The sequence below is a fragment of the Thalassophryne amazonica genome, chromosome 10, assembly GCF_902500255.1.
Source record: "Thalassophryne amazonica chromosome 10, fThaAma1.1, whole genome shotgun sequence".
Lineage (NCBI taxonomy): Eukaryota > Metazoa > Chordata > Actinopteri > Batrachoidiformes > Batrachoididae > Thalassophryne > Thalassophryne amazonica.
The window spans coordinates 33,820,717-33,848,555 of NC_047112.1; the positions used below are offsets into that span (position 1 = coordinate 33,820,717).

The window sequence follows — 27,839 nt, forward strand, 5'->3', positions numbered from 1 at the left end:
CCTTCCACCTAACATGATTTTTATTTTGTACTTTTTACTTTTGGTCAAAATTTGCCACGTGGCTCTCGCTTTCACATTGGGGTCTCGCTATTGCGATGGTTGAGGGGGTCGTTTTCCTGGCAGATAAGCTGGTAGGGCTTCTCATTCTCCTCAATTACAGAGTTCCGCACCTCAGCATCCTGGTTTTGCAGCTCTCTGCGTGAAAGATGCTCCACGATGCCAGCCCCAAGTGAATCGCCCAGCACGTTGGTGGTGGTACGCAGGCGATCGCTGGACAGACAACAGGAAGAGACAAAATGAAGATGGACAGTGGAACCAAACAGATGGAAGAAAATATCATTATATCAGCAGAAACCAAAGTCTTGGAAAAGACCAGCTTTCAAGGAATTTATCATGCTGCATTATGCATTGATAACCTTTATGGTGCTTCTGGCTTCTCTGAAGCTCGGCAGTGACATTTAGGCCAGCAGACCCACAGAACTGTACACAGACCAATCCTCAGCAAGGTGACATTTAAGGGGAACTCACAGGAACCAATCCACAGCGATAATCAGTGTTATGTCCTCTGTGGGTAGTCCCACCGATGTCAATACAATCACCATGGTAACCAGGCCAGCCTGAGGGATGCCTGCTGCTCCGATGCTGGCAGCAGTTGCTGTGATACTGAGTGGGTGGTGGGACAGATGGGGAGAGAAAGTGGAGACATTTAATAAAAAGAAACAGACGTGCAGCTCTGGTGGTATTGACACAGTCATTAAAAAAATATATATATATAATATCATGTAAATTATATGTCATGTCTGAGTCAGACACACAGCACTATGATTCATAACATGTACAATATGGCATTCAAGAGTGATATAACTAATATGAAAATGTTTAGTATATCATGACATAAAATATGCAAAACAGTTTTTTGCAAGTATGAAGTCTTTCCCTGATTAGAAAAAAAAAGTGTAAACAGTAAAAAGATGTTAATGTACATTTTTATGTTATGTTTAGATATTGTTCATGTTCAAAATACGTGGGCTGTCAATAAAGTAACGGTCCTTTTTATTTTTTTCAAAAACTATATGGATTTCATTCATATGTTTTTACGTCAGACATGCTTGAACACTCGTGCGCATGCGTGAGTTTTTCCACGCCTGTCGGTGACGTCATTCGCCTGTGAGCACTCCTTGTGGGAGGAGTCGTCCAGCCCCTCGTCGGAATTCCTTTGTCTGAGAAGTTGCTGAGAGACTGGCGCTTTGTTTGATCAAAATTTTCTCTAAACCTGTGAGACACATCGAAGTGGACACGGTTCGAAATTAGCTGGTTTTCAGTGAAAATTTTAAAGGCTGATTGAGAGATTTTGAGGTGATTCTGCAGCTTTAAGGACTTCCCACGGTGCGAGACGTCGCTCAGTGCTCTCAGCCGCTGTCAGCCTGTTCAAGCTGAAAACCTCCACTTTCCGGCTCTATTGATCCAGGACGTCGTGAGAGAACAGAGAAGTTTCAGAAGAAGTCGGTTTCAGCATTTTATCCGGATATTCCACTGTTAAAGGAGATTTTTTTAATGAAAGACGTGCGGACGGGTACGCGCGTCGGGACGCAGCCGCCGCGACACTCCGCCACAGGAAAAACACCTCTGTTGAAAGCCTTAAGGACAAGTTGGAACATGTCCTGCCTGTTAAACAATTTCTCATATACTTACTCCACTGAAAGCCATCAAAAGCCGCCTGGATTTTACAAATGGTTATCAACACGGAGGTGTTTTTCCTGTGGAAAAAACTCACGCATGCGCACGAGGGTTCAAGCATGTCTGACGTAAAAACATATGAATGAAATCCATATAGTTTTTTGAAAAAAAATAAAAAGGACGTTACTTTATTGACAGCCCTCGTATGCTTAAAGTTCTATCATTCTGTAGATGATTCTGCGACAGAGAAGGCTCTAATAGGCAGCATGGGGGCTTAGTGGTTAGCACTGTGCCTTACAGCAAGAAGGTCATGGGTCCTGTGGCCTTTCTGTGTGAAGTTTGCGTGTTCTCCCCGTGTTTGTATAGGTTCTCTCTGGGTGCTCCGGCTTCCTCCCACATCCAAAGACATGCAGGTTAGGTGGATTGGAGACTTTAAATTGTCCGTAGGTGTGTGTGTGTGCGCGGGTGTGAATGTGTCTGTTTGTCTATATGTGGCCTTGTGACAGACTGGCGTACTGTCCAGGGTGTACCCCGCCTCACACCCCATGACTGCTGGGATAAGCTCCAGCCCCCCTGTGACCCTTAATTAGAGTAAGCAGGTATAGAAATTGGATGAAAATTAAGAAATCATTTTGGTAAGAAAGTTGAAACATCATGGTGGATAAACAGCAAATCAAGATACAAACTATCAACAACAACAAATTCATTTTCTAAACCTGCTTATTCCAGTTAAGGGTTACAGGGCTGGAGCCTATCCCAGCTGTCAGTGGGTGAGAGGTGGGGTACACCCTGGACAGGCCCATCTCAGGACTAACACATATAAAAAAACAATAGACATTCACACTCCTACTTAACACCTTCGATCAATTTAAAGTTCCAAATTCACCTGACCTGCATGTCTTTGGAAGTGTGTGTGGACGCTGGACCACCGAGAGGGAGAACATGCAAAGTACACACAGAATAGACCAGTTTGGCAGTGAACCCAGGACTGTATTGTTTGTGAAAGCAGCAGTGAGTACAACTAAGTCAATGCACTGCCCTAATAATATTAATAAACTAGTGCATTGCCATGGGATCCACAGGATCTAGATTGGGTAGGTTTTCCAAGGTTGGTAATTAATTGTGCAAAGTTTCTATAATGAGTTGGAATGGTGTGTGAGTCCAGAATGTTTTTAGAACCTTAGACCTCAACAGTTTTTAGAAGAACTCTGCCCTTTTAGTTCATGTTAATTATGCAACTTTTTAATGTATTTATAAATTGTTTAGGTTCTTGTTATCATACACACACTATCATTATTAACAGTACTATTATTATTATTTTAACTTCATTTTATCATTTATTTTTTAATTGGAACACAATGGAAATAAAATACATGGATGACACAAGAAAGTGAAATCATTTAACAGATTTACAATTACATTGTACATGTACTTACTTATATACAATTTACTAAATAAAATCACACACACACACGCTTTTAATATATAGATGATTTATCGCCTCCTGCTGGATTGGCGTGTGAGTCCAGAATGTAAATATCAGTGTCCATTGTTCAGTATTGTTAGTAGCTTCTCTAAAATATTAGTCCTATCAATATTTGGTTTTGGTGCCATTCATCCTTTACCCAAATGGCAAATGTCAGCAACCCCCAGTTTGTGTGTGATTAAAATTGCATGTATGCACGCACGCACGCACGCACGCACAGCTGTTTGTCTTTTCTGCACTCTGCTGTATGCAGGTGCTTTCAATTTGACAAACAGAGACGGTGTCGGAAGACATTAAAAACACTACACATTTCACTCATGATGCCAACATAACAACTTAACTTATTCATGGTGACATAAACAACTGAACTACAAAACACAATAACTCAATAACACTAACAACACTTTAAACAAACATGAACTACAGTAACATTTAAAACACAAAACTCCATGATGCATTGCAGCACAATGTCCAAACTGGAAGTATAATACACAAAGTTTAAGACTGTTATGATAAGGCCTTGTTTTAAAAAGGCCTTGTTGAAGGTTGTCAACTGATTTTATAGGGAAAATTCAACAATATCTGAAATGTAGGCAATATTTGAAGGAGGCATTTTTCATCTTGCACTGTTATAATTTTAATGGTGCACATACAGTGCATCTGGAAAGTATTCACAGCACTGCACTATTTCCACATTTTGTTACATTACAGCCTTTAACCAAGGTTCTGTCGCAAAAACTGTCTGGACACAAATGCTAGACTCAGACACAGGAGGTTGACATTCAAAAGACTTTACTGAATTGCGTGCAGGGTACCGGTACACAAAAAGGAAGTCAGCAAACAGCAACATTAACCAAAGCATGAGGCAAAAAAGCAGAGACCAAAAAATGAGCAGCGCGTTCAAAACACAGAAAGGCAATCAAGACAGAATACTCAGAAGAAGGCTGGCTAAGAGCAAAGGGAGAAGAGAGGCTTAAATACAGGAAGTGATGAGCAGTAGATGAGATACAGGTGTGAGAGAAAGATCTAGAACAGGGCGTGGTAAACAGAAGGGAACCCACCACCAAGCACCCAGGTGACAGACAAGAAAAAGCAATAACCAAAATCCCATGCAGAAAAATAACCAAGAAAACATCATACAACAGACAGCCTTATTTCAAAATGGAGAAAAACATTTTCCCTTAAAATTCTACACACAACACCCTTAATGACAACATGAAAAAAGGCTGGGTTTGGTTTTTTTTGGGGGGGGGGGGGGGGTTGTTTGTTTGTTTGTTTGTTTGCAAATTTATTAAAAATAAAAACAAAACTAAGAAATCACACGTACATAAGTATTCACACCCTTTGCTCCCTTTGACAGCAATTACAACCTCCGGTCTTCTTGAATATGATCCCACAAGCTTGCTGCACCTACCTTTGGGAAGTTTTGCTATTCCTCTTTGCAGCACCTCTCAAGCTCCATCAGGGTGGATGGGGAGCGTTGGTGCACAGCCATTTTCAGATGTTTCCAGAGATGTTCAGTCGGATTCAGGTCTGGACTCTGGTTGGGCCACTCTACTATACAGGCCTGATTGGTGGATTGCTGCAGAGATGGTTGTCCTTATGGAAGGTTCTCCTATCTCCACAGAGGAATGCTGGAGCTCTGACAGAGTAACCACTGGGTTCTTGGTCACCTCCCTGACTAAGGCCCTTTTCCTCCAATCGCTCAGTTTAGACAGGTGGCCAGCTCTAGAAAGAGTCCTGGTGGATCAGAACGTCTTCCGTATTTGGATGATGGAGGCCACTGTGCTCATTGGGACCTTCAAAGCAACAGAAATGTATCTATGCCCTTCCCCAGATTTGCACTTTGAGATAATCCTGTCTCGGAGGTCTACAGACAATTCCTTTGACTTCATGCTTGGTTTGTGCTTTGGCATGCACTGTCAACTGTGGAACCTTATATGTAGACAGGTGTGTGCCTTTCCAAATCGTCTACAATCAAGTGAATTTACCTCAGGTGGACTCTAATTAAGCTGTAGAAACATCTCAAGGATGAAAGGTCTATGGAAGCAGGATGCACCTGAACTCAATTATGAACTTCATGGCACAGGCTGTGAATGCTTATGTACATGTGATGTCTTAGTTTTTTTTATTTTTAATAAATTTGCAAAAATCTCAAAAACACTCTTTTCACATTGTCATTATGGGGTATTGCGTGTAGAATTTTGAGGAAAATAAATGAATTTCAGCAATTTTGGAATAAGACTGTAAGATAAAATATGAAAAAAGTGAAGCGCTGTGAATACTTTTCTGGATACTCTGTATACACACATTTACTTAAATCTTTTAATAAGTGGTATTGAAGGTTCTACAGTGTCGTTTGACATGACAAGGTCAAGGCCAATTAACTCCTTGTTAGTGCTCATGATTGACTACATATCATACATATATGTAGACAGGCGTGTGCCTTTCCAAATCATGTCTAATCAATTGAATTTACTCCAGGTGGACTCCCATTAAGGTGTAGAAACATCTCAAGGATGATCAGTTGAAACAGGATGCACCTGAGTTCAATTTTGAGCTTTATGGCAAAGGCTGTGAATACTTAAGTACATGTGATTGCTTAGGTTTTTTACTTTTAATAAATTTTCAAAAATCTAAAAAAAAAAAACAACAACAACAAAAAAAACTTTTTCACATTTTCATTATGGGGTACTGTATGTAGAATTCTGAGGAAAAAAAGACTGAATTTAATCTATTTGGGAATAAGGCTGTAACATAACAAAATGTGGAAAAAAGTGAAGTGCTGTGAATACTTTCCAAAATCCATTGTAATAGCATGTCATCTGCATAACAATGGAGTTGTGTTTTATATCAACAGCTGATTTGAATCATTTCTGTTTGGACTCATACAAATGTACAATAATAAGGGGACTAAATGGGCCCCTGAGGGACACCACATGTGAGTAGCCTGGACCAACTGAGACAGAAAAGTAGCTGTAAGATAGATATTTACAAACTACCACTTCAAACTATGCTAACAAAGGTTTTCAGACCAGTTGAATAAAATACACTCAACAAAAATATAAATGCAACACTTTTGGTTTTGCTCCCATTTTGTATGAGATTGAACTCAAAGATTCTAAAACTTTTTCCACATACACAATATCCCCATTTCCCTCAAATATTGTTCACAAACCAGTCTAAATCTGTGATAGTGAGCACTTCTCCTTTGCTGAGATAATCCATCCCACCGCACAGGTGTGCCATATCAAGATGCTGATTAGACACCATGATTAGTGCACAGGTGTGCCTTAGACTGCCCACAATAAAAGGCCACTCTGAAAGGTGCAGTTTTATTACACAGCACAATGCCACAGATGTCGCAAGATTTGAGGGAGCGTGCAAATTGGCATGCTGACAGCAGGAATGTCAACCAGAGCTGTTTGCTTCTGTATTGAATGTTCATTTCTCTACCATAAGCCGTCTCCAAAGGCGTTTCAGAGAATTTGGCAGTACATCCAACCAGCCTCACAACCGCAGACCCACATGTAACCACACCAGCCCAGGACCTCCACATCCAGCATGTTTCACCTCCAAGATCGTCTGAGACCCAGCCACTCGGACAGCTGCTGAAACAATCGGTTTGCATAACCAAAGAATTTCTGCACAAACTGTCAGAAACCGTCTCAGGGAAGCTCATCTGCATACTCGTCGTCCTCATCAGGGTCTTGACCTGACTCCAGTTCGTCGTCGTAACCGACTTGAGTGGGCAAATGCTCACATTCACTGGCGTTTGGCACGTTGGAGAGGTGTTCTCTTCACGGATGAATCCCGGTTCACACTGTTCAGGGCAGATGGCAGACAGCGTGTGTGGCGTCGTGTGGGTGAGCGGTTTTCTGATGTCATTGTTGTGGATTGAGTGGCCCATGGTGGCGGTGGGGTTATGGTATGGGCAGGCATCTGTTATGGACGAAGAACACAGGTGCATTTTATTGATGGCATTTTGAATGCACAGAGATACCGTGATGAGATCCTGAGGCCCATTGTTGTGCCATACATCCAAGAACATCACCTCATGTTGCAGCAGGATAATGACACGGCCCCATTGTTGCAAGGATCTGTACACAATTCTTGGAAGCTGAAAATGTCCCAGTACTTGCATGGCTGGCATACTCACCGGACATGTCACCCATTGAGCATGTTTGGGATGCTCTGGACCGGCGTATATGACAGCGTGTACCAGTTTCTGCCAATATCCACCAACTTCGCACAGCCATTGAAAGAGGAGTGGACCAACATTCCAAGGCCACAATTGACAACCTGATCAACTCTATGCGAAGGAGATGTTTGCACTGCATGAGGCAATGGTGGTCACACCAGATACTGACTGGTATCCCCCCCAATAAAACAAACGCACCTTTCAGAGTGGCCTTTTATTGTGGGCAGTCTAAGGCACACCTGTGCACTAATCATGGTGTCTAATCAGCATCTTGATATGGCACACCTGTGAGGTGGGATGGATTATCTCAGCAAAGGAGAAGTGCTCACTATCACAGATTTAGACTGGTTTGTGAACAATATTTGAGGGAAATGGTGATATTGTGTACTGTGGAAAAAGTTTTAGATCTTGAGTTCATGTCATACAAAATGGGAGCAAAACCAAAAGTGTTGCGTTTATATTTTTGTTGAGTGTATTTTTGTCAACTGTTTCAAAAGCTGTGCTAAGACCGAATGGTAAATGGAATGCATTTATATATTGCTTTAAGGTCAAAGCACTTACAGTGATGCTTCACTCATACCAGGGTGCTGCTATGTAAGCACAACAATCAAGTGCATTACCAGGGCAATGTGGAATGAGGACCTTTGCTGTAAGGACCCTTGGTGATTTTCAGCCTGATGGGGGATTCGAACTGAGGATCTCGTGGTCACAAGCCCACTTGACCATCATCTCCCACTCACACCATCAAAAATTTAAAAACCTGTGTATCTGTTATAAGCAGTAGGCTTGTGTGGCTTGTTGAAGGGAAACTGTATACATGATTTCTGAGTTAAACAGTTCCTCAGTACTCCTCTTATTGCTCCAACCTGTGATGTCCCAGTCACACTTCCAGCCTTTACAGGACTTGAGTGAGAAACCAAACCAAAAGTCGTGTTACCTGATAGTGAGAATTTGGCCAAAGTTTAGGTCCATGTCATTCACTTGAGCAATAAAGATGGCTGCTACAGCCTCGTAGAGGGCGGTGCCGTCCATGTTGATGGTGGCGCCCACGGGGAGGACAAAACGTGTAATTCGTTTATCAACATGGTTGTTCTCCTCCAGACACCGGAAGGTGATTGGCAGGGTGGCAGAGCTGCAGCACGAAAGAGACAGAAAAGTAGCATCATGATGTATTAATCAAAAGACAAAAATTCAAGGCCATATTTTTGTCACTTGGCCTTTATTATTCACCCATATATAAAATATTTTGAGGCATTGTAACAATGACTGATGCTACAGCAAATAAATATTTCACAGTTTGTGTATTTCCATCATTTAAGTGAAAATGTCTTTGCTCTATTTGTGTCTTGCCAGTGATCCACAAATTATACTCTGTACCTACATGCGCACTAACTTCCAAACACCTGACCTGACTGTTTGTCAGCGTTGTGGACACCCGTATCTGACCTAGAAGACGTCCCAAGTGCTGTGATAAGTGCTTGTAGCAGGCCACCAATGAAGCTGTATGGGTTCTTCTTGGTCACCAGAAGAAGAGCAGCGGGCAGGACAAGAGGCCGTGGATGAGGAGGCCCACAACGACTGACACCGTGTACATCCCAGCTGGCTGCCCATCGCCACCAAATCCTTCATCTCCACAATCTTCCCTGCAATCAGGAACAGGATGCCAAACGGAGCGTACCTGTGAGAGGAGATATTAGGAAGGTGAGGTGAGAAATGTCTTTTACTGGAGCTGTAGCACTTCTCTACTCACCAGATGATGATGGCCACCAGCCTCATGATGGCTTCATTGAGGCAGTCAAAGAAGTCCTTGAGGACCTGGCCCTGCTGCTTCATGTTCCCAATGACCAGGCCGAAACACACGGAGAAAACCACCAGGCCCAGAGCATTCACCCCGCCAGAGGACCCAGCAACAGGGACAGACTCCTCCACGGTTTCCTGTATAGAAGGTCATGTTTATGTCAGGTTCATCTACAGGACTGTAGCTCTCTACACATCTGATTCACGGTTACCAGATCTATGTTCATCTACATTGACTGTAAATGGACCGTGTGTCACTGCCACCGGACCTGTGTGATGCTGCAGCACGCTGCTGAGGTTAACACCCAGCTGAGACTCGGTGGTGTTGAGGGAGATCGGCGAAGTTCAGGTGTCACTGTCACATTCTTTGTGTGCACAACCTTCTTGTACATGGTTTTATACTGACAGAGACAGCATAGAAATCAGGACAATGACAAGTACACGTCACAATTGTTTGAGTCTTAAAATCTCTCAAGCATAGATGTTTAAATCCCTCCCAAAAGATGCCACACAGTGAGAGCAGAAATTAGGCTTTTTATAGATATTTTTAACCAGATTAACTCATTGCTTCAGAAAATGATTCACTGTTTCAACACACAAGAAAAACAGTTGCTTCAGAAATATATCACAGCTTCAAATGTTCAAATCACAAAATCAAACAAGTAGTTCAGAAAATGATTCACCATTTTAAATGCTTGCTACGTTAAACACAACAGTGACTTTTGAAAATAATTGTTTCAAACTGCACAGAACAATTAATGAAGGCAATTATTCAGTGAACTCAAAATTCTAAATGAAATAATTGCTTTAGAAAACCTCAAAAATAATAAAAAAGGATAATTACTGAAGAATGATCCACTTTTTCCAAAAGTTTTGGAATGCTAAATGAAGTAACTGTTTCATAAACCTTTTCACTGTTTCAAATTTCTTGAAACGCTCAATGAAACAATTGCACCAGGTTATAACTCAGTTTTGAAAATGCATAAAACACTGTGATATTGATAGTGGGGACTACTTTGTTGGGAGGCCGTTAAAATTCTAAATGAAACAATTGCTTCCAGAAGTGAGTCTTTTGTTATGAAAAAGACAAAACACCAAATGAACATCTGGTTTCTGCAAATGAGTCAGTTTTGAAGCTCCTCAAAACATTAAGTTAACCAGCAGCATAATAATAATAATTATAATAATAATAATAATAATAACAAATTCTGTGTATTAAATAAAGAACATTAAATATATCAATGTGAAAGAAAAATGTGTGATTACATGAAAAATGTGTGTTTGCAGTGTGTGTTTGGTGGAAGGGGGGCCTCACCTGTTTGAAGCAAGCCTCTACCAGATTGGGCGGAAACATGTTTCTGCGATAAAAATGAAAAGTGATAACAGATTTTTTTTGTGTGCAAACATTTGCAATTAGGAATGATTATTATTATATATTTTTTAATCCATAATTGTTTGGGAAGGGGAGAGCGTCATAGCAAGTCATTTATCTGACATGAAATAAAATTGATTACAGGGTGTGTGCACACATCAGATCATGTAAAGTCTGACATATGGGGGGAGAAAATTTAGAATGTGGCATGGTACTTAAATCTATACAGTGTTGAAAAGTCTATACAGTTTGAAAAGTTACTTTTTAAGTTACTTTTTATACAGTTACTTCATTAGCAGCTTTTTGCGATTACTTTATTAGAAGCTGCCGAAAACTTGCAACTAATAAGTAATTTAACTAATAAGGTAACTAGTAATCTAACTTAGTTACTCTTAAGATTGAGCAATCAGCAAAGTAACTAATCAGCAAAGTAACTAATAGTTGCTTTCCTGATTACTAAATCTTAAAAATAACCAAGTTAGATTATGAGTTACTTCATTAATTACATTCAGCATCTTCCGACAATTTGTCCACAGCTGCTAATGAAGTAATTTTATAAAGCAACTGTAAAATATAACTGTATAAAGTAACTAATAAAGTAATTTTTCAAAGTTACTTTGGCAACACTGAATGTATATTTGGACATTGTTTCAAATATTTATTCACATTCAAGCTGTTACCTGATGAGATCCAGAAAAGCATCAGCAGCCTGAACTGGTTCGATGTTCCCGCTGTTTTCCACTGGACTGTCCCTGCTGCCTTTCCCAGGCCGGATGATTATCACAATGACAATGCCAATGAAGACGGCAATCAGAGTGGTCACCATGTAGTACACCACCGCACGTGCACCCATCTTGCCGGACGCTCTGCTGTCCAAGGAGGAAATACCTGAGAGGGCACAAATTCAATTGCAGAGCCAAGTCCATAAGTATTTTTGACAATGACACGTGTAATTTTGCATTTGCAAACCTCCAAAACAAAACTGAAACATAAAAAAAAACTATTGTGCCAAGGGCCCTGTGGGTTGCCGGTTCAATTAAAGCCCAAGGCAAAATGGCCTCAAAAATGGGAACAATGTCATTGTTTGGCCATGTCAGTTTAAGAGAAAAGTTATCTGATAGTGTTTTAGAAAACTGACCTAAGATGCTCAAAATGGCTATTTTCAGCCTAAAAATGGGCACCATTTTCAAATGAACAAATCTACGTTAATAATTTTGGGATGGCAAGAATGTCAATCACCAATATTGTGCCCTTGTTAAATTAAAAGAAGTTATGGGACAGTTTTGAGAAAATTAGGTCCAACCCAAATTGGCTGTTTTTGGCATAAAAATGGCCGCCCTTTCCAAATGAACAAATCTATGACTATAATTTTTTTGATGTGAAATATGTCAACGACCCATATTACACCCTTGACAAATTATTTTTAAAAAAGTTACTGGACAACGTTTGAGAAAATTACCTTTAAGTGCTCAAAAGTTTGCTATTTTCGTCATTAAAATGGCCGCTATTTCCAAAGGAACGAATCTACAAATATGTTTTTTAGATGGGAACAATGTCAATTATTGATATTACACTCATGCCAAATTTAAAAAAAATTATTAGACAGCTTTTTGAGATATCAGAATAAATGGATGACGACGCTGCTAACGTTAACGACTACAATGGACACCGCGCCACAACATAGGGTTAGTGGCCTATAGGCCGGTAACTCAAAAATTACACAACTGATGTGTAAACTGTTTGCATTAATGTGAGAGCTTTAACTAAACCGTTTAGGAATTAGTCATTTTTATACATCGTGTGATACCGACATAGCAGCTGAAGGAGGAAGGAGAAGAAGAAAGCGCCACTGCGTTAACCTGTGGGTCAGCAAATGTTAACCTTTCCAAAGCGCCATTTGCTGCTCACTTGCTCAGTCACAGGGCATCTGAATACAGAACTTCAAGTTTTACGTTGACGTGACTTCCTGCTGGGATTGGAGCTGATGACAGCTGTTCATTGATATTCCTTTCTGGGTGTGTCCATTACCAACGTCTCCTTAGAATCTGACCTGTGACCAGACTGGAGATGATGAGCGGCAGCACCAGCATCTGCAACATCCTCATCAGCAGCTCCCCAGGAAAGGCAAAGTACTTGATCTCCCTCAGAGACAGGTTGTGAGGGCGTAGAGCAAAGCCCAGAATTATACCTGATCACATACATACATGCACAAACATAAAACAACATCACTGTTAGCAAAAATTCTCATTTTGGCAGAGAAATGCAAAAATTTAAGAATAAAAGGCAGTCAGTCATGTACAATGTCAGCTCATCTTTCCCTGTTGGCTCACCCAAAGCCACAGCAGCCACAGTAAACACAACAAACAGGTTCCTCTTCACAACGGCCTTCAGGCTCTTCCTGCTGATGGAGGCCATCCTCTCCTTCATGCTGCTGGCTTTCCTCTTCATGGCCCTGCTCAGGCGCCTCCTACAGTGTCTTCGCTTTGGCTCGGGATGTTCGTCCGTGTCCTTGTTCAGAAAAAGACTAGCACTGGTGGATGGTTTCTCATTCATAATCAGGTCCAGCACCTGGTCCAGGAGGCAGGTCTCATGAGAAACTAGAAAGAATGACACAGTCAGAAATTAATGCTCACATATTGTTTAAATAATTGTTCTCCTTGTTGGAAAGATTTAAAGGTGTCATATTCTGCAAAACCACTTCTTGTTTGTTTATGAGTAGTGTTCATCATGTATCATGTTAATGGTGCTAGGAATTATTTTTTTTTGCCAGTAGATGTCGTGCTTGTACCACACTTCAAGACGTAAACAAAGCTTCCCTCTGCAGCCACTCCCTCCTCAGAATGGAGCAGAAGGAATGGCAATTGGGGTCTTTTAACAAATCTAACTAGTGTTTATGTGGGTAAACCCAGATGCACGTGGATCATGCATGTCCAACTACATTCTTGGTCAGATGCTTTAGCTTCGAAATGTCATTTATGTAATGCAGCTGCCGTCCACTATGTTTCTCTTAATAAACAGGGGAGCAACCGTTTCACAGAGCAGGGCTCATAGTAACTGGTGGAGGTGTTTGAGAGAAGAGGATGCTGAGGAACTTGCTCAGCATCCTGGACAACACCTCCCACCCTCCTGCATGCCACACTGACACCACCAAGGTGCCCCACAGAATGTGACAGGAGGTCTTTCCTACCTGTGGCAATCAGACTGTATAAATCCTCTGCCTTCTACAGGATGAATACATAACGAACAGAGTAATTCAGAGTTATTCAGAGTTATGTGCAATATTGTCAAACATTTTGTGCAATATATCTTCCAGTCATTTCACATAAATTTGTTGTACTTATTGTAAAAAAAAAAAAAATAGATAGACTGATTGATTTCTATTTAATACTAACTTTCTGTAATTGTGTGTTTAACTAACCATTGTTTACTGAACAATTTTACTCTCATCAGTCCACAAAATATTCCTCCATTTCTCTTTAGGCCAGTTGATGTGTTCTTTGGCAAATTGTAACCTCTTCTGCACATGTCTTTTATTTAACAGAGGGACTTTGCGGGGGATTCTTGTAAATAAATTAGCTTCATACAGGCGTCTTCGAACTGTCACAGCACTTACAGGTAACTCCAGACTGTCTTTGATCATCCTGGAGCTGATCAATGGGTGAGCCTTTGCCATTCTGGTTATTCTTCTATTCATTTTGATGGTTGTTTTCCATTTTCTTCCACGTGTCTCTGGTTTTTTGGCCATTTTAAAGCATTGGAGATCATTGTAGATGAACAGCCTATAATGTTTTGCACCTGTGTATACGTTTTCCCCTCTCCAATCAACTTTTTAATCAAACTACGCTGTTCTTCTGAACAATGTCTTGAACGTCCCATTTTCCTCAGGCTTTCAAAGAGAAAAGCATGTTCAACAGGTGCTGGCTTCATCCTTAAATAGGGGACACCTGATTCACACCTGTTTGTTCCACAAAATTGACGAACTCACTGACTGAATGCCACACTACTATTATTGTGAACACCCCCTTTTCTACTTTTTTTTTACTAATAGCCCAATTTCATAGCCTTAAGAGTGTGCATATCATGAATGCTTGGTCTTGTTGGATTTGTGAGAATCTACTGAATCTACTGGTACCTTGTTTCCCATGTACCAATAAGAAATATACTCAAAACCTGGATTAATCTTTTTAGTCACGTAGCACTACTATTATTCTGAACACTACTGTAGCTTCCAAACTTTTGTTTGTGATGAGTAAATAACTGACATGGTTTAAACCGATAAGCTTTGCAGCTCTTCCATGAGGCTTTAAAACAGAACAGCAGTCCCACTGTGTAGCACGTGGGCGCTGGTATGGCATCTCCCTATCTATAAGCAGGTCACAAGGTTTTCACCTTTGTCTCTGCAGTTACTGTCTGCACAGACTTGTTCCAGCTCCAGCTATTAAAGAATTCACTGTGCACTTAACGCTTTGATTTGTGCTTAGACCTGTAGTTCTATTTTTCCTTAGGGGATAAACACATTTTGTTCACATTATTCTTCTCTCCTGAGTTTTTTGTTTTTCTGTCAGAAAAACAAAAAAGGTCCTTGCAGCGCTATGAATGTATGACTGAATGAATGTGCAGGATTAATGTAAAGCACACTGAGTGTCATTCATAAATTGGAAATTGTTCAGTTTTGTAATACTGTATTTAAAAACAATGTTAGCATTAATTATTTATTCTGTTATATTCTAAGTGGAAAAATGAGGTGACAGTATGAGCTAGTGGTGCACTGCTACCCAACAGCCAGAAGGTCCAGTTACTAGAGATCACAGCTGGAAACCTGTGGAGATGTTCTTCAGTTACACCCTCCAGATTTCTTCCACAGACCATACTGTGGAGTAGGCTAAATGGTGACCTTAAATTGACTGTATTGCTAGGCTTTAGAAAAGCTTAGGTATGTATTCTGTAAATTGCACTGAGTGGAAAAAAAAAACTGAGCCCATCCCCTCCAGGTTATAAACACGACAACTCAAAAACAATGAATGTTATCCACTTGTCCCTCACAAAATTAAAAGGACATGTCATGTAGACCAGAGGTGGAATGTAACAAAGTATTTTTACTTCGTTACTGTACTTAAGTAGTTTTTCTGGAATTTGAACTTTACTTAAGTAAAAATAAAAATGCATACTTTTACTTTTACTTCGGTACATTTTTGTGACAATTATCTGTACTTTCTACTCCTTACATTTCTGGAACTGACGTCGTTACTCGTTACATTTAGTCTGAAAATACTGCATTAAAAAGTTTTCCTGTTGTGCTGCGTGGATATTTGCTACTGTCATTGCTACTGTACATTTCAACCAATCAGGTAAGTATCTGACGGGTCAGAACCCTTCCACTCAAAGCACCCAAGGATGCAAAGCATTGCATGAATATTCAGAATTCAGAAGAAAAACAATGGACTCGAAGACAGGTGACACAAGTCCGTGGCCATACCTAGAGAAAATATTTCAGTTCCAACATTATAAAGACAACTCTGTTGTCTTTAGGTGTGATCCATGCAGGCCAAAGATCAAGGAATTGATGGCGTTTAAAAATTCACCATCAAATTTGAAAAAGCATCTTGAGGTAAGGCTAACTGTATGCTTTGCCGTTATGTCAAATGCTATGTGCAGATTATGACCTGACAGGCTCAGCAGGTGCGGTCGAGTAGCCCAATATTTTAAAATAGCATTAAGATTTGATTTTGCAAAGGTAGAATCTGTTCTTTTGTACTTGAATCTTGTACTTTTGTACTCAAAAGTAAATTTAAAAGTTAGTACTTAGTACTTTTACTTAAGTACATTTTTGGTGTACTACTTCTACTTTTACTTGAGTAAATATTTCGCAGGGTACTTCTACTTTTACTTAAGTACAAAACTTCAGTACTTCTTCCACCTCTGATGTAGACAAAATGATAAAAAGGTGAACTTTGATGCTCCATATTGATAAAAAAAAAAAAAAAAAACACTTTGTTTTGTGTAGGTAATTTCCCATAGGCAAGTCTGCCACCCACTGGATGATTAGCAGATAGTGGATTAGGAGCAGGTGTGTTTGTCAGTGAGAAAGACAGGGTGTTTCCCCACTGAACTTTACTAAATTACAGAAGTAAACCATTACTTTATGAATGTTTAACAGAAGTTACATTTTTAAAACTCTAACTCATTCATAGCTCCACACAACCCTGTGGAAAGGATTTTGTATGAATTTTGCTGCAAAAGAAAAAGAGTGAGAGAGGTGAGAGATCTGACGTAAAACAACAGTCTAAAACATCATTATATTCTATTTACACTCAGAAAAAGACTGTTCAAATAGGAAAATCCTTACATGTAAGAATTTGTAACAAAAATTAAATTTTTCCTTCTTAGATTGTTTAATTTCAAAATAGAAAACAATTATTTTTGTTGAATTAATTCATTGATTGATTAACTGATTGTTAATCATTTGGGCTATTCAGCTGAACAGGAGTTTAAGAAGCAATGGATTTAAAGTGCCGCTGAAGCAAATCATATTCTCTGTTCTCTCTACATATTAGTCCACTTAACTTCTTACTACAGCTGGCAGTTCTACAACAAAAGTACTCGCTACTACCTGAGGTATGGGGTAGAGGATTTTGCAACTTAAACTGTTGAGTTGTGTGTGTGTGTGTGTGTGTGAGAGAGAGAGAGAGAGAGAGAGAGAGAAACATGTTTTCAAAACACTTTTGCACTTGGCAGAGGTGTGTTTCACTAATTTTGCTATTTGGAGTTAAATTTTGAATCACTGACTCGGCAGTATTAGCTAACGTTAATTCAGGCAAAACATATTTTGTCAGCAAGAAGTTAAACCTAGAATTTTGTGTGTGTGTGTGTTACTCATGCACTTTCACTGGCTCCCAATGAATTACTGTATCTCCTACAAAGTCTTGCTCCTCACCGACAGCTCCCTTCATACCCTTGCTGCCCCCAATACTTAATAGGCTTTCTCCTCCCCGCATCACTACACCGCATCATAAACTTTGTGGTCCACAGACATGAGTCCCCAAATGACCGCAGCACACTGCAGTCATTTGGGGACAGAGCCTTCAGTGATGCTGCCCCGACTCTCTGGAACTTACTCCCCCCCTAGGATCTGTAATGCCCCCGTCTCTGGTCATCTTTAAAGCACAGCTGTAATTTGTCTTTTAACGTTTTCATCATTACAACGCCGTTACCGATACTGACAGTAAAATATCGGCGTGTTTACTATAATTAAGGTCATTGAAGCTGTTTTCATCCCTCAGCTTCAGCTGAACTGAAAAGATTGTTCTTTTCTTTGGGCGGTTTGGGGAGGGGGGCAACCATATAAGTGATGGTGATTGGCTAAGGAAGAGTAACATTCCATGGTTAGCCAACCAGAGGCAGAGGTGGGCGGGAGATCACGCACAAATACAACCCCAATTCCAATGAAGTTGGGATGTTGTGTGAAATGTAAATAAAAACAGAATTCAATGATTTGCAAATCCTCATCAAACTATATTCAATTCAGTTCACAAAAGCTGGGATGGGGCAACAAAAGATTGGAAAAGTTGATGAATGTTCAAAGAACACCTGTTTGGAACATTCCACAGGTGAACAGGTTAATTAGAAACAGGTGAGTGTCATGATTAGCTATAAAAGGAACATCCCCAAAAGGCTCAGCCATTCACAAGCAAAGATGGGGCGAGGATCACCACTTTGTGAACAACTGCGTGAAAAAATAGTTTAACAATTTAAGAACAATGTTTCTCAACTTCTGTACTAGTTACAGTTTGTCCATCATGAACACCATGTTCGTGCACAAGGGTGTCCATAAGTGCACGTGGCACCAGGACACCCTGAGCCGGAGGTCGATGATCGTCTTTGTAGTCGTATCATCTGACCTTCGGCCATGTGTCTCGGACACTCGGGTGAAGAGAGGGGCTGAGCTGTCGACCGATCACCACCTGGTGGTGAGTTAGAACCGCTGGGAGGGGAGGAAGCCGGTCAGACCTGGCAGGTCCAAACATATCATGAGGGTCTGCTGGAAATGACTGGTGGAACGCTCTGTCGGCGGGGTCTTCATGTCCCACCTCCAGAAGAGCTTCTCCCAGATCCCGGGGGAGACTGGAGACATGGAGTCCGAGTGGACCATGTTCTCCACCTCGATTGTCAATGCGGCCGCTCGTAGCTGTGGTCGCAAGGTCTCTGGTACCTGTCGCGGCGGCAATCCCTGAATCCAGTGGTGGACGCCAGAAGTAAGGGATGCCGTCAAGCTGAAGAAGGAGTCCTACTTGTCTTTGTTAGTAAGTGGGACACCGGAGGCAGCTGACAGGTATCGGCAGGCCAAGCATGCTGCAGCCTGTGAACAAATCGTGCACTGGGGCGATTTGCAGCCGAGCTTGAAGCATCGGCTGCAAATCGGCGTGAAAATCAGCACCTCCAAATCCGAGGCCATGGTTCTCGACCGGAAAAAGGTGCCTTGCCCTCTTCAGGTCGGTGGAGTGTCTTTGCCTCAAGTGGAGGAGTTTAAGTATCTCGGGGTCTTGTTCACAAGTGAGGGACGGATAGAGCGTGAGATCAACAGACGGATCGTGCAGTGTCTGCAGTGATGTGGTCGCTGTATCGGACCATCGTGGTGAAGCGAGAGCTGAGCATGGGGGCAAAACTCTCGAATTACTGATCGATCTACGTTCTGACCCTCAACTATGGTCATGAGATTTGGCTCATGACCGAAAGAACAAGATAGCGAATACAAGCGGTGAGATGTTTCCTCCGCAGGGTGGCTGGGCGCTCCCTTAGAGATAGGGTGAGGAGCTCAGTCACTCAGGAGGAGCTTGGAGTCAAGCCGCTGCTCCTCCATGTCGAAAGGAGCCTGCTGAGGTGGCTCGGGCATCTTTCTGGATGCCCCCTGGACGCCTCACTGGAGAGGTGTTCCGGGCATGTCCCATCGGGAAGAGGCCCCGGGGAAGACCCAGGACACACTGGAGGGACTACATCTCTCAGCTGGCTTGGGAACACCTTGGGGTTCCCCCGGAGGAGCTGAGGGAGGTGTGTGTGGATCGGGAGATCTGGACCACCCGACCCCAGATGAAGCGGAAGAAACTGGATGGATTGGTTTCTCAATGTTCACTTGCAAAGAATTTAGGGATCCCATCATCTACAGTCCATAATATAATCAGAAGATTCAGAGAATCTGGAGAACTTTCTACACGTAAGCGGTAAGGCCGAAAACTAACATTGAATGCCCGTGACCTTCAATCCCTCAGGCGGCACTGCGTTAAAAACTGACATCATTGTGTAAAGGATCTTACCGCGTGGGCTCAGGGACACTTCAGAAAACTGCTGTCAGTTAACACAGTTCATCGCTACATCAACAAGTGCAAGTTAAAACTCTACCATGCGAAGCGAAAGCCATACATTAACAACATCAAGAAACGTCGCCACCTTCTGTGGGCCTGAGCTCATTTGAAATGGACAGACACAAAGTGGTGTATTCAATTGAATATAGGTTGAGAGGATTTGCAAATCACTGTATTCTGTCTTTATTTACATTTTACACAACGTCTCAACGTCATTGGAATTGGGGTTGTAGTGTAGATTGGTCTACAATGTTTTTGGTTAATAATTTATTCTCTTAATAGCTTGTTTAATTCATTAAACACATTTAATGTTCAATTTTATTATAAACTGGAGCACCGCGCTCATAGAGCGCAAACCTCGGCCAACACTAGTTTTCAATTCTACAAATTTTTACCTTGTAAAAATTTTCAAGGCCAAAGTCTTGTTAGAAGTGGCTTTTCATAATTAAATGTCTACAAAATCCACAGTCCGGACCAGATCCGGATCAAACTTTGTCATGTGATAGTGAGTGCCAGTCTGCACCTCACAATCAAATATGAGTGTGATTGGAGCATGTTTCTTTAAGATATTATGAAAAATATACATTAAACTGGGTTTTCAATGTTAAATTTAAATGGCCACAAAATCTGTAATCTGAATCAGATCCAGATCAAACTTTGTCAGTCAATAAAGGATATAAAGGATACCATCCTACATACCACTCTCAAATATGAAAGAAATGCAATCATTTTGACAGAGTTATGAATTTTTGAAAATTCGTTCAGTGTTAAAGGATTGGGATTTTTCCAGTTTTCCAAGATTTTTCATGACTTTGACCTTTGACCTTTAAAATTGAATCAGTTCTTGCCTATCAGGATATGAATCCTCTGTAAAAATGTCATGACAATACATGAAAAATTGTGGGTTGCAGGCTGTTCACAAACAGACAGACAAACAAACAAACAGGGATGAGAACATAACCTCCACCCAACTTTGCTGGCAGAGGTAATAACTGAACATACAGATGAATTTAAAGGTCTGTAAAAAGGGGGGAATCAAAATTCATTGATATATTTTAACATTTTTAAAAAAGTAATGCAATAGTTACTTTCCCTAGCAACTAATTACTTTTATAATGCTGTAACTCAGTTACGTTTTGGAAGAAGTAACTAGTAACTATAACTAATTAGTTTTTATAGCAACGTGCCCAACACGGTCATTAACACATCACTATGGCAGAACTGGACCCCAGCAGATTTTTTTAAACCACTGTTGTCTGAGCGTGGAAAAGATTTTCTGTCTGACAACTCAAACGGCCACAGCGGGACGAAATCTAATCGAATATCAACATTCAAACGTTCATCCAACAGCAACGTAACAGTCTGTAATAATGAAGCTGGCATAATTAACACACAGTTTGTGGTTGGACAACAAAACAATTGATTAAAAATGGAAAAAAAAAAAAAAAACTAAATTAGAGAAAAATGCACTGCAGCAAAAATATTGTAAACAGATTCAACTCTAGAAAACGCTGACTAAGGACCACGATTCTTCCTGAAGCTTCAGTCTGTTTGTCAAATTACATTTAAAACCTGAATCTAAAAGCACTGCAGACATGCACGCTGAATAATTTAAACTAACTATATTTGCTGAAATATAACAGAGTTCTCTTCTCAGCTGGCTGTGCATGATGGATTTTTTTTAAATATATATGTCAAAGCTGTTATTTTATAAAACATTGTCTCACAGACCCTGGTAAATACCCATTGCAGTTTCCTCTGTAAATACAAGCTAAAATTTTTTACTGTTATAAAAATACAAACGCAGTCAGACGAAAGTGCACTGCTTTACTCACCGCTCATGGTTATTCTGCTGATGGACACCTCGTTAAAACAGAGCGTTCTGTCCGGACGCTGAGTGTCCAGTGACAGCACGACCCAACGTCTCTGCTCTCATAAGCAGACACACATGAAAAGGCCTCACACATGACCTGACCTTCTCACGCATGCACACACGTCTGTGTGTGTGTGTGCGTGTGTGTGTGTGTGTGTGCATGTGCGTGTGTGTGTGTGTGGGTTCAGGCAGAAAAATGAGGCCCAAAGGACAAGTACTGATCCTTTACTTATCTTTATCCAGGCAATCGGTTTCCACGTTTCTTTTAAAGTAAAGTCAATTTGTCAGGTTTTACAGTGTAAATCCAGAAGATAGATGTACACATAGAGCTAGACAGCGCTCGCTCACTACATAGATAGACTATTCAGAGCTCAAAGGACACCTTGGACAGGACACCATTCTGTCTCAGGCCCAGTATATAGACAACCAAAGACACCCAGACACACACACACACCCACACACACACACACAGACAATTTAAAGTCTCCAGTCCACCTAACCTGCAAGTCGTTGGATGTGGGAGGAAGTCGGAGCACCTGAAGGAAACCCACGCAAACACGGAGAGAACATACAAACTCCACACAGAAAGGCTACAGGTGGGAATCAAACCCATGACCTTCTTGCTGTGAGGCAACAGTGCCAACCACTAAGCCACCATGCTGCCCTATAATGAACTATGAGGTACCTAAATTTGCTTATAGCAGAATATTTTCTATGTATTCACCTACAGGATGATAGAACTTTAAGGATATTTTAAAAACGTGAATAATATCTAAACATAACATAAACGTGTAAGCTGATTTTGCACAACATGACCCTTTTAAATTTTATTTTAAAAACCTGGCTGTTAAATCTGAAGGTTAATGTCTCGTCGTGCACTCTAGATCTGGGGATTCTGACACCCTGGTAATTTCTCTTTTATGTTTCGTCATTGTGCTGCTCTCACAAAAGTCACCACAATCCACACTGAAGTTGAACAAATTTAAATTTTTAATGCTGAGCCCCTCTATCAAACCCAGACCTCCACACAAAATATGTCTTATTACACAAATCTTACACCTGCAGAAGGGCCCCCTAGTGGCATGAAATGATATAAGCACTCAAGCAAAAATCACAGCTGAATCAGTCATTACAAAATATGACCAAGAGTCCAAACGTCAAAGATATTCAAGAAAAGCAGGAAATTCTAACAGTGGGGACACAGGAAGCAAAGAAAATTTAACACTGTGACATAGATGACCAAAACTGTTTTCTGTTAATGCAACAATCAAAAGGTTGAATATTTGTTTTAGCAATAAAAGACAGATGACAACGCAGTTACCAGTGAGAAAGCTTTCCTTACAAATTAGTCAGCTTAGTAAATAGGAGCACAAACCTGTAGCTGCCGGCTGTGTCACACTGTCATGAGGATGGAGAGTAAAAAGTAAAAATGCATGCAACTTTCAGTACAAATTTGTGAAATCCAAAGCGCTGTGAAGCAGGTGGAGATTAAAAGCCTAAATGAAACATGCTGCTCACCGCTGCAAGAGATGCTCCCGTTTCTCTCCCCTTTGCTGATTATGAACTAAAGCTGCCCACACACTCCTTCTTCCCTCAGCATCTTCACCAGTATTTCACTTAAAAGACACTGTGCGTTTTCCATGAAGCCTCCGGCGGAGTGCAACGCCGGGGATGACTGTGTGGGAGAGGAGGACAGATTACTCTTCTTTGGAATGGAACAAAATAAGACAAACCACCTGCTGCTGCAGCATCAGCATCATCACTGAAGGTGTTAATGCGCATCACAATTTTGTGATATGTCTAAAGAGGTTTGTGTGATTAAAAATGAGATGATCTCATTAAAACCATGTTTTTGATGACTGTGGGTTCTCAAGGAGTGCAGAGAGAGAGAGAGAGAGAGAGAGAGAGAGAGAGAGAGAGAGAGAGAGAGAGAGAGAGGGCAGTCATTGCTATGACAACATGCTCATGCTCACCACTTAGTAAAATTCACTCTCTGAAACCCTTCGTGCTCTCACGCCCACTCATGATGTTCAGGTCCGTGTACACTCACACTTACATCGACGTATCTGACATGCATGCAGCCTACAAACCGCAACAGGTTTGTGCCATTTGTATTCAAACAGCGACGTTCTGGATATAAAGCAGCAAAACAAAAGTAGGAAGTGGTATTAGCTGATTAAAGAAGACAATTGCACAGTTCCCCTGACCTGTTTATGAGCGCTGTTTAGAAATATGTCACATTTGAACAAGTTTACAGAAGCTACGAGCAAACGTTTAAGTGCTAACACTTTAGCATAGCTGCGGAGGACCGACACGCTGACTTCCAGAAAGAATTTCAACAGGTTGGTGGCAGTTTTCATGTCAACATCAGTGAAACAGTAAATGAGATGTTCCAGTGAACTGTTGTTAATAAGTGTGTCATCCTGTTGTTGGCTGTTTGTGATCGTCAAAGTTAAGCTAATCATTGTCAGAGCTAGCAGGCCTCAGTCAGCCACAGACTAGAAGCAGACAGTACTAAGTGGGCACTCATCTGTTCCAGGATCCAACTGAACATCCACCCCAAAAGGAGGCCTGAACACTGCAAAACTGTCAAAAGGTTCAATATCACCAAGCTCAAAGACCCAGAAACAAAAGCATAGTTTGAACAGCACCTAATGAAAGAACTCCTCACGAATTACACCATCTTGGTTCCTAAACATTGGGAGGAGTTCAAGACGGCTATAACAACCTGCCTGCCAAGAAACAGTCCGACACTGGAAGTGGAAGCATCAGGACTGGTTTGATGAGAATGACCGGATCCTCCAATGTCTCGACCAAAAGCGAAAAGCTTTCCTCACCCTCCAGAAAGAGGTTCACAAGAGAGAAAGTCTCAACTCCAGCAAAGCGAAGCAACTCTACAAAATGAAACTTGCAAACTGAAAAAACAAAGCTGCTAAAATCCAAGCCCTCCCCACGGGAATGACAGTAGAGGCTTTTTCAATGCCACCAAAGCAATCTACAGCCACTTCACGAAGGGCAAGCACCTCTTTGAAACAAGGAAGGTCTGAGCCTGCTGAAGACCAAAGATGACATTAGTGCTCGAAGGAAAGAACACTTTGAAGACATCTTGAACACCCACCTAATCACTGATGAGGAGGAAATGCTCAGCCATTTACCAAGACAAGATATCATTGAAGAAATCAGCCAAACTCCAACTCTCGAAGAAAGTCTTGTTGCTCTTAAAGGCATGAAAAACAACAAAGCACCCAGGGAAGACAACATTCCCATTGAGGTCTTTAAAGAAGGAGGTCCCTTCTCCAACACTCTTCACCAAGGATTCTTGCCACAAAGATGACTGTCACTCAGCTTGGGTTCAAGGACAAGGTTCCACCATCCATTGACATTGTGTACAGAACAGATGCAAAGCTTCTCAACCCGAGCAGAGTGACAGCCAAGAATAAAATCACCACCACCCAGAGTTCCAGTATGCCATTGACAGCAGCATGTCATCCATTACAGAAGAAGGTCATTAGAAAATCCTTGAAGCCTTTGATGAATCGTACACCAGGCTTGGTGTAGGACCTGTCTTCTTCATCAACCTGAAGAAGACAGGTCCTGTATCAGCCTCCACCCAATATGGTCAATCCAAAGTTTCCTGCTGTGAAACTCCATGGACAGGTCCTGGAGAACATGACCCACTTTTCATAATGATAATAATGATCCACACGAGAGTGGAAGTCTTTGAAAAAATGCAGACCAACAACACAGAGGAAAAGAGGAGAAAGAGGAAGGAGAGCCAGCAAAATTCTGACCAGCAGAAGCACTGCTCAGAGCAACCACATGCAGCGTCTGTCAGAACCAGCGCACGTCAAGGCTGGGCCTGTTCAGTCATCTTCATGTCCACCATCCCATCTAGGAATTGATCAAGAGACAATCTTCTTCACCATCCTGGGACTGCCATGATGAGACAGACAAACTCATTTTCACTCACACTCGCATCTACGGTCACAACTGTGTTACGTTAAACCTGGTCACACAGCATCTGTTAACATGGGTCAAGACCTCAATGATTATTCATCTTGGACTTTTCCACATAAAGTAATGCTCTTCTGTGGCCTTTATAGACCCACTGAATGCACCTGTTGTGAAATCTCCTGTATCTCACAAACAAATCAATCAAATCTGAGACTATTGATGTCTCTGCTTCCAATCAGGTGTGAAACCAAAGTTAAAAGAGCAAATTGCATTTCCACGGCAATGTTGTGTGGGCCGCTGAAGAGGAGGTACTGCTGGCCCACCACCAGAGGGCGCCCTGCCTGAAGTGCGGGCTTCAGGCACGAGAGGGCGCAGCCGCCTCACGTGAGCAGCCGGGAGTGACAGCTGTCTCTCATCACCACCTGACAGCTGTCACTCATCACCACCTCATCATCATCTCCATAAAAGCCGGGCAGCAACTCCACCTCCCTGCCGAGATATCTTCAAGCCAAGAAGGTAAACTCTCAGCCGTTTGACTGTGCCATATGCACGTGATCTTTTTCTCTGAGTTTTTGCAGGAGATCCTGTTGACTGCTTTCAGCTGGGTGCTGGGTTTTGTAGACTGTGTAGGAGTGACGCTCTTCACCCCTCACGCCAAAACGGATAAGTAGCTCTCAGGCTCTGCACAACTGTGTTACCGTGTTTGAGGTGGAGGTGTTTTTTCCCACCTGGAGAAGAACTGCTGGTTTTGCTGACTGTTTGCTGGGTGTGTGCTCACACCCACCCTTGATTGTTTCTGCTTCGTGCCAGCAGTACCAGATCCGACAGCCGGAGATGGTGACCACCTGGGGACTCGGAACTTGGCGGCTCCAGTATTCTCCGGTTCGGTGGCGGTGGAAATCGTGTGGGTTCCGGCTCCTCTCTGGACAGATGTCTTCTATCCTCGAGCCTGCCCACACGTCACTTTTGTAGATTGACTACATATAAGATTCTGTAATCGTCTGTATTTCGTTGTGCACATTCACAACAGTAAAGTGTTCTATTTTCGGCTCATTCATTGTCCATTCATTTACGCCCCCTGTTGTGGGTCCGTGTCACTACACTTTCCCAACAGGATATCTCGGCCAACGTCATGGATCCCGAGGGGCGTCAACCATCTGTTGGACAACCAATGGGAGAGCCGGGTGCACAGGCATCTGCAGGAGGCGTGATTGGTGAGCTGCAGCAAATCCTCACCGCCTTTACTGCTCGGTTGGATCTGATGACCGAGCAGAATGTCATCCTCAACCGCAGGATGGAGGCTCTCACTGCGCAGGTGGAAGCGCACGCTCAGGGCGCTGCTGCGGCTCCTCCTCCTGCTGATCCGGTGCCGAATATAGACGTTCCACTGGTCATTCAACGAACCCCCCCACCATCCCCTGAAGCATACATAAGTCCCCCAAAGCCGTACGGAGGTTGTGTGGAGACGTGCACTGACTTCTTAATGCAGTGTTCGCTCGTCTTTGCACAGTGTCCCGTGATGTACGCGTCAGATTCCAGTAGGGTGGCTTATGTGATTCATTTGCTTTGAGGTGAGGCACGCGCTTGGGCTACGGCGCTTTGGGAGCAGAATTCACAGCTCCTTACCTCTTATACTGGGTTTGTGAGGGAGTTCAGAACGGTGTTTGATCACCCTAACAGAGGTGAGACCGCTTCAACCGTGCTGCTGTCTATGAGACAGGGGCGTCGGAGTGCAGCTGAATATGCAGTCGACTTCCGCATTACGGCTGCGAGGTCTGGCTGGAATACGACTGCGCTCCGCGCCGCCTTCATAAACGGACTGTCGTCGGTCCTGAAGGAGCACCTGGTGGCTAAGGATGAGCCGCGGGATTTGGATGGGCTTATTGATCTAGTTATACGATTAGACAGTCGGTTAGAAGAACGCCGTCGGGAGTGAGACGAAGGATGTGGCCGGGCACGCGCCGTCCCTCTCCCTTCCGGGTCCGAAAAGGTTCCACCCTCCCCAAGCTCCACAGCCTCGGTGCTCCGTGTGGCAACAGCTCCCCCTGCTGACGATGCTATGGACACGAGCAGGGCCAAATTGAGATCATCTAACAGACAGAGGAGACTGGCCCGCGGGGAGT

At 42.2% G+C, this 27,839-nt stretch overlaps 1 protein-coding gene across 1 annotated transcript; it reads right to left on the minus strand.

The window, feature by feature from the left end:
- Positions 1 to 23,527, minus strand: slc1a6 (solute carrier family 1 member 6). The gene is given in 13 exon segments (XM_034179735.1): positions 1 to 270; positions 529 to 663; positions 8,302 to 8,496; positions 8,811 to 8,889; positions 8,892 to 8,960; positions 8,963 to 9,042; positions 9,115 to 9,299; positions 9,431 to 9,562; positions 10,477 to 10,519; positions 11,214 to 11,421; positions 12,584 to 12,721; positions 12,864 to 13,130; positions 23,281 to 23,527. Coding segments are annotated over 12 exon segments (1,686 nt in total). The 5' UTR covers positions 13,087 to 13,130; positions 23,281 to 23,527; the 3' UTR covers positions 1 to 71.
- Between the last annotated feature and the right edge of the window lie 4,312 nt (positions 23,528 to 27,839).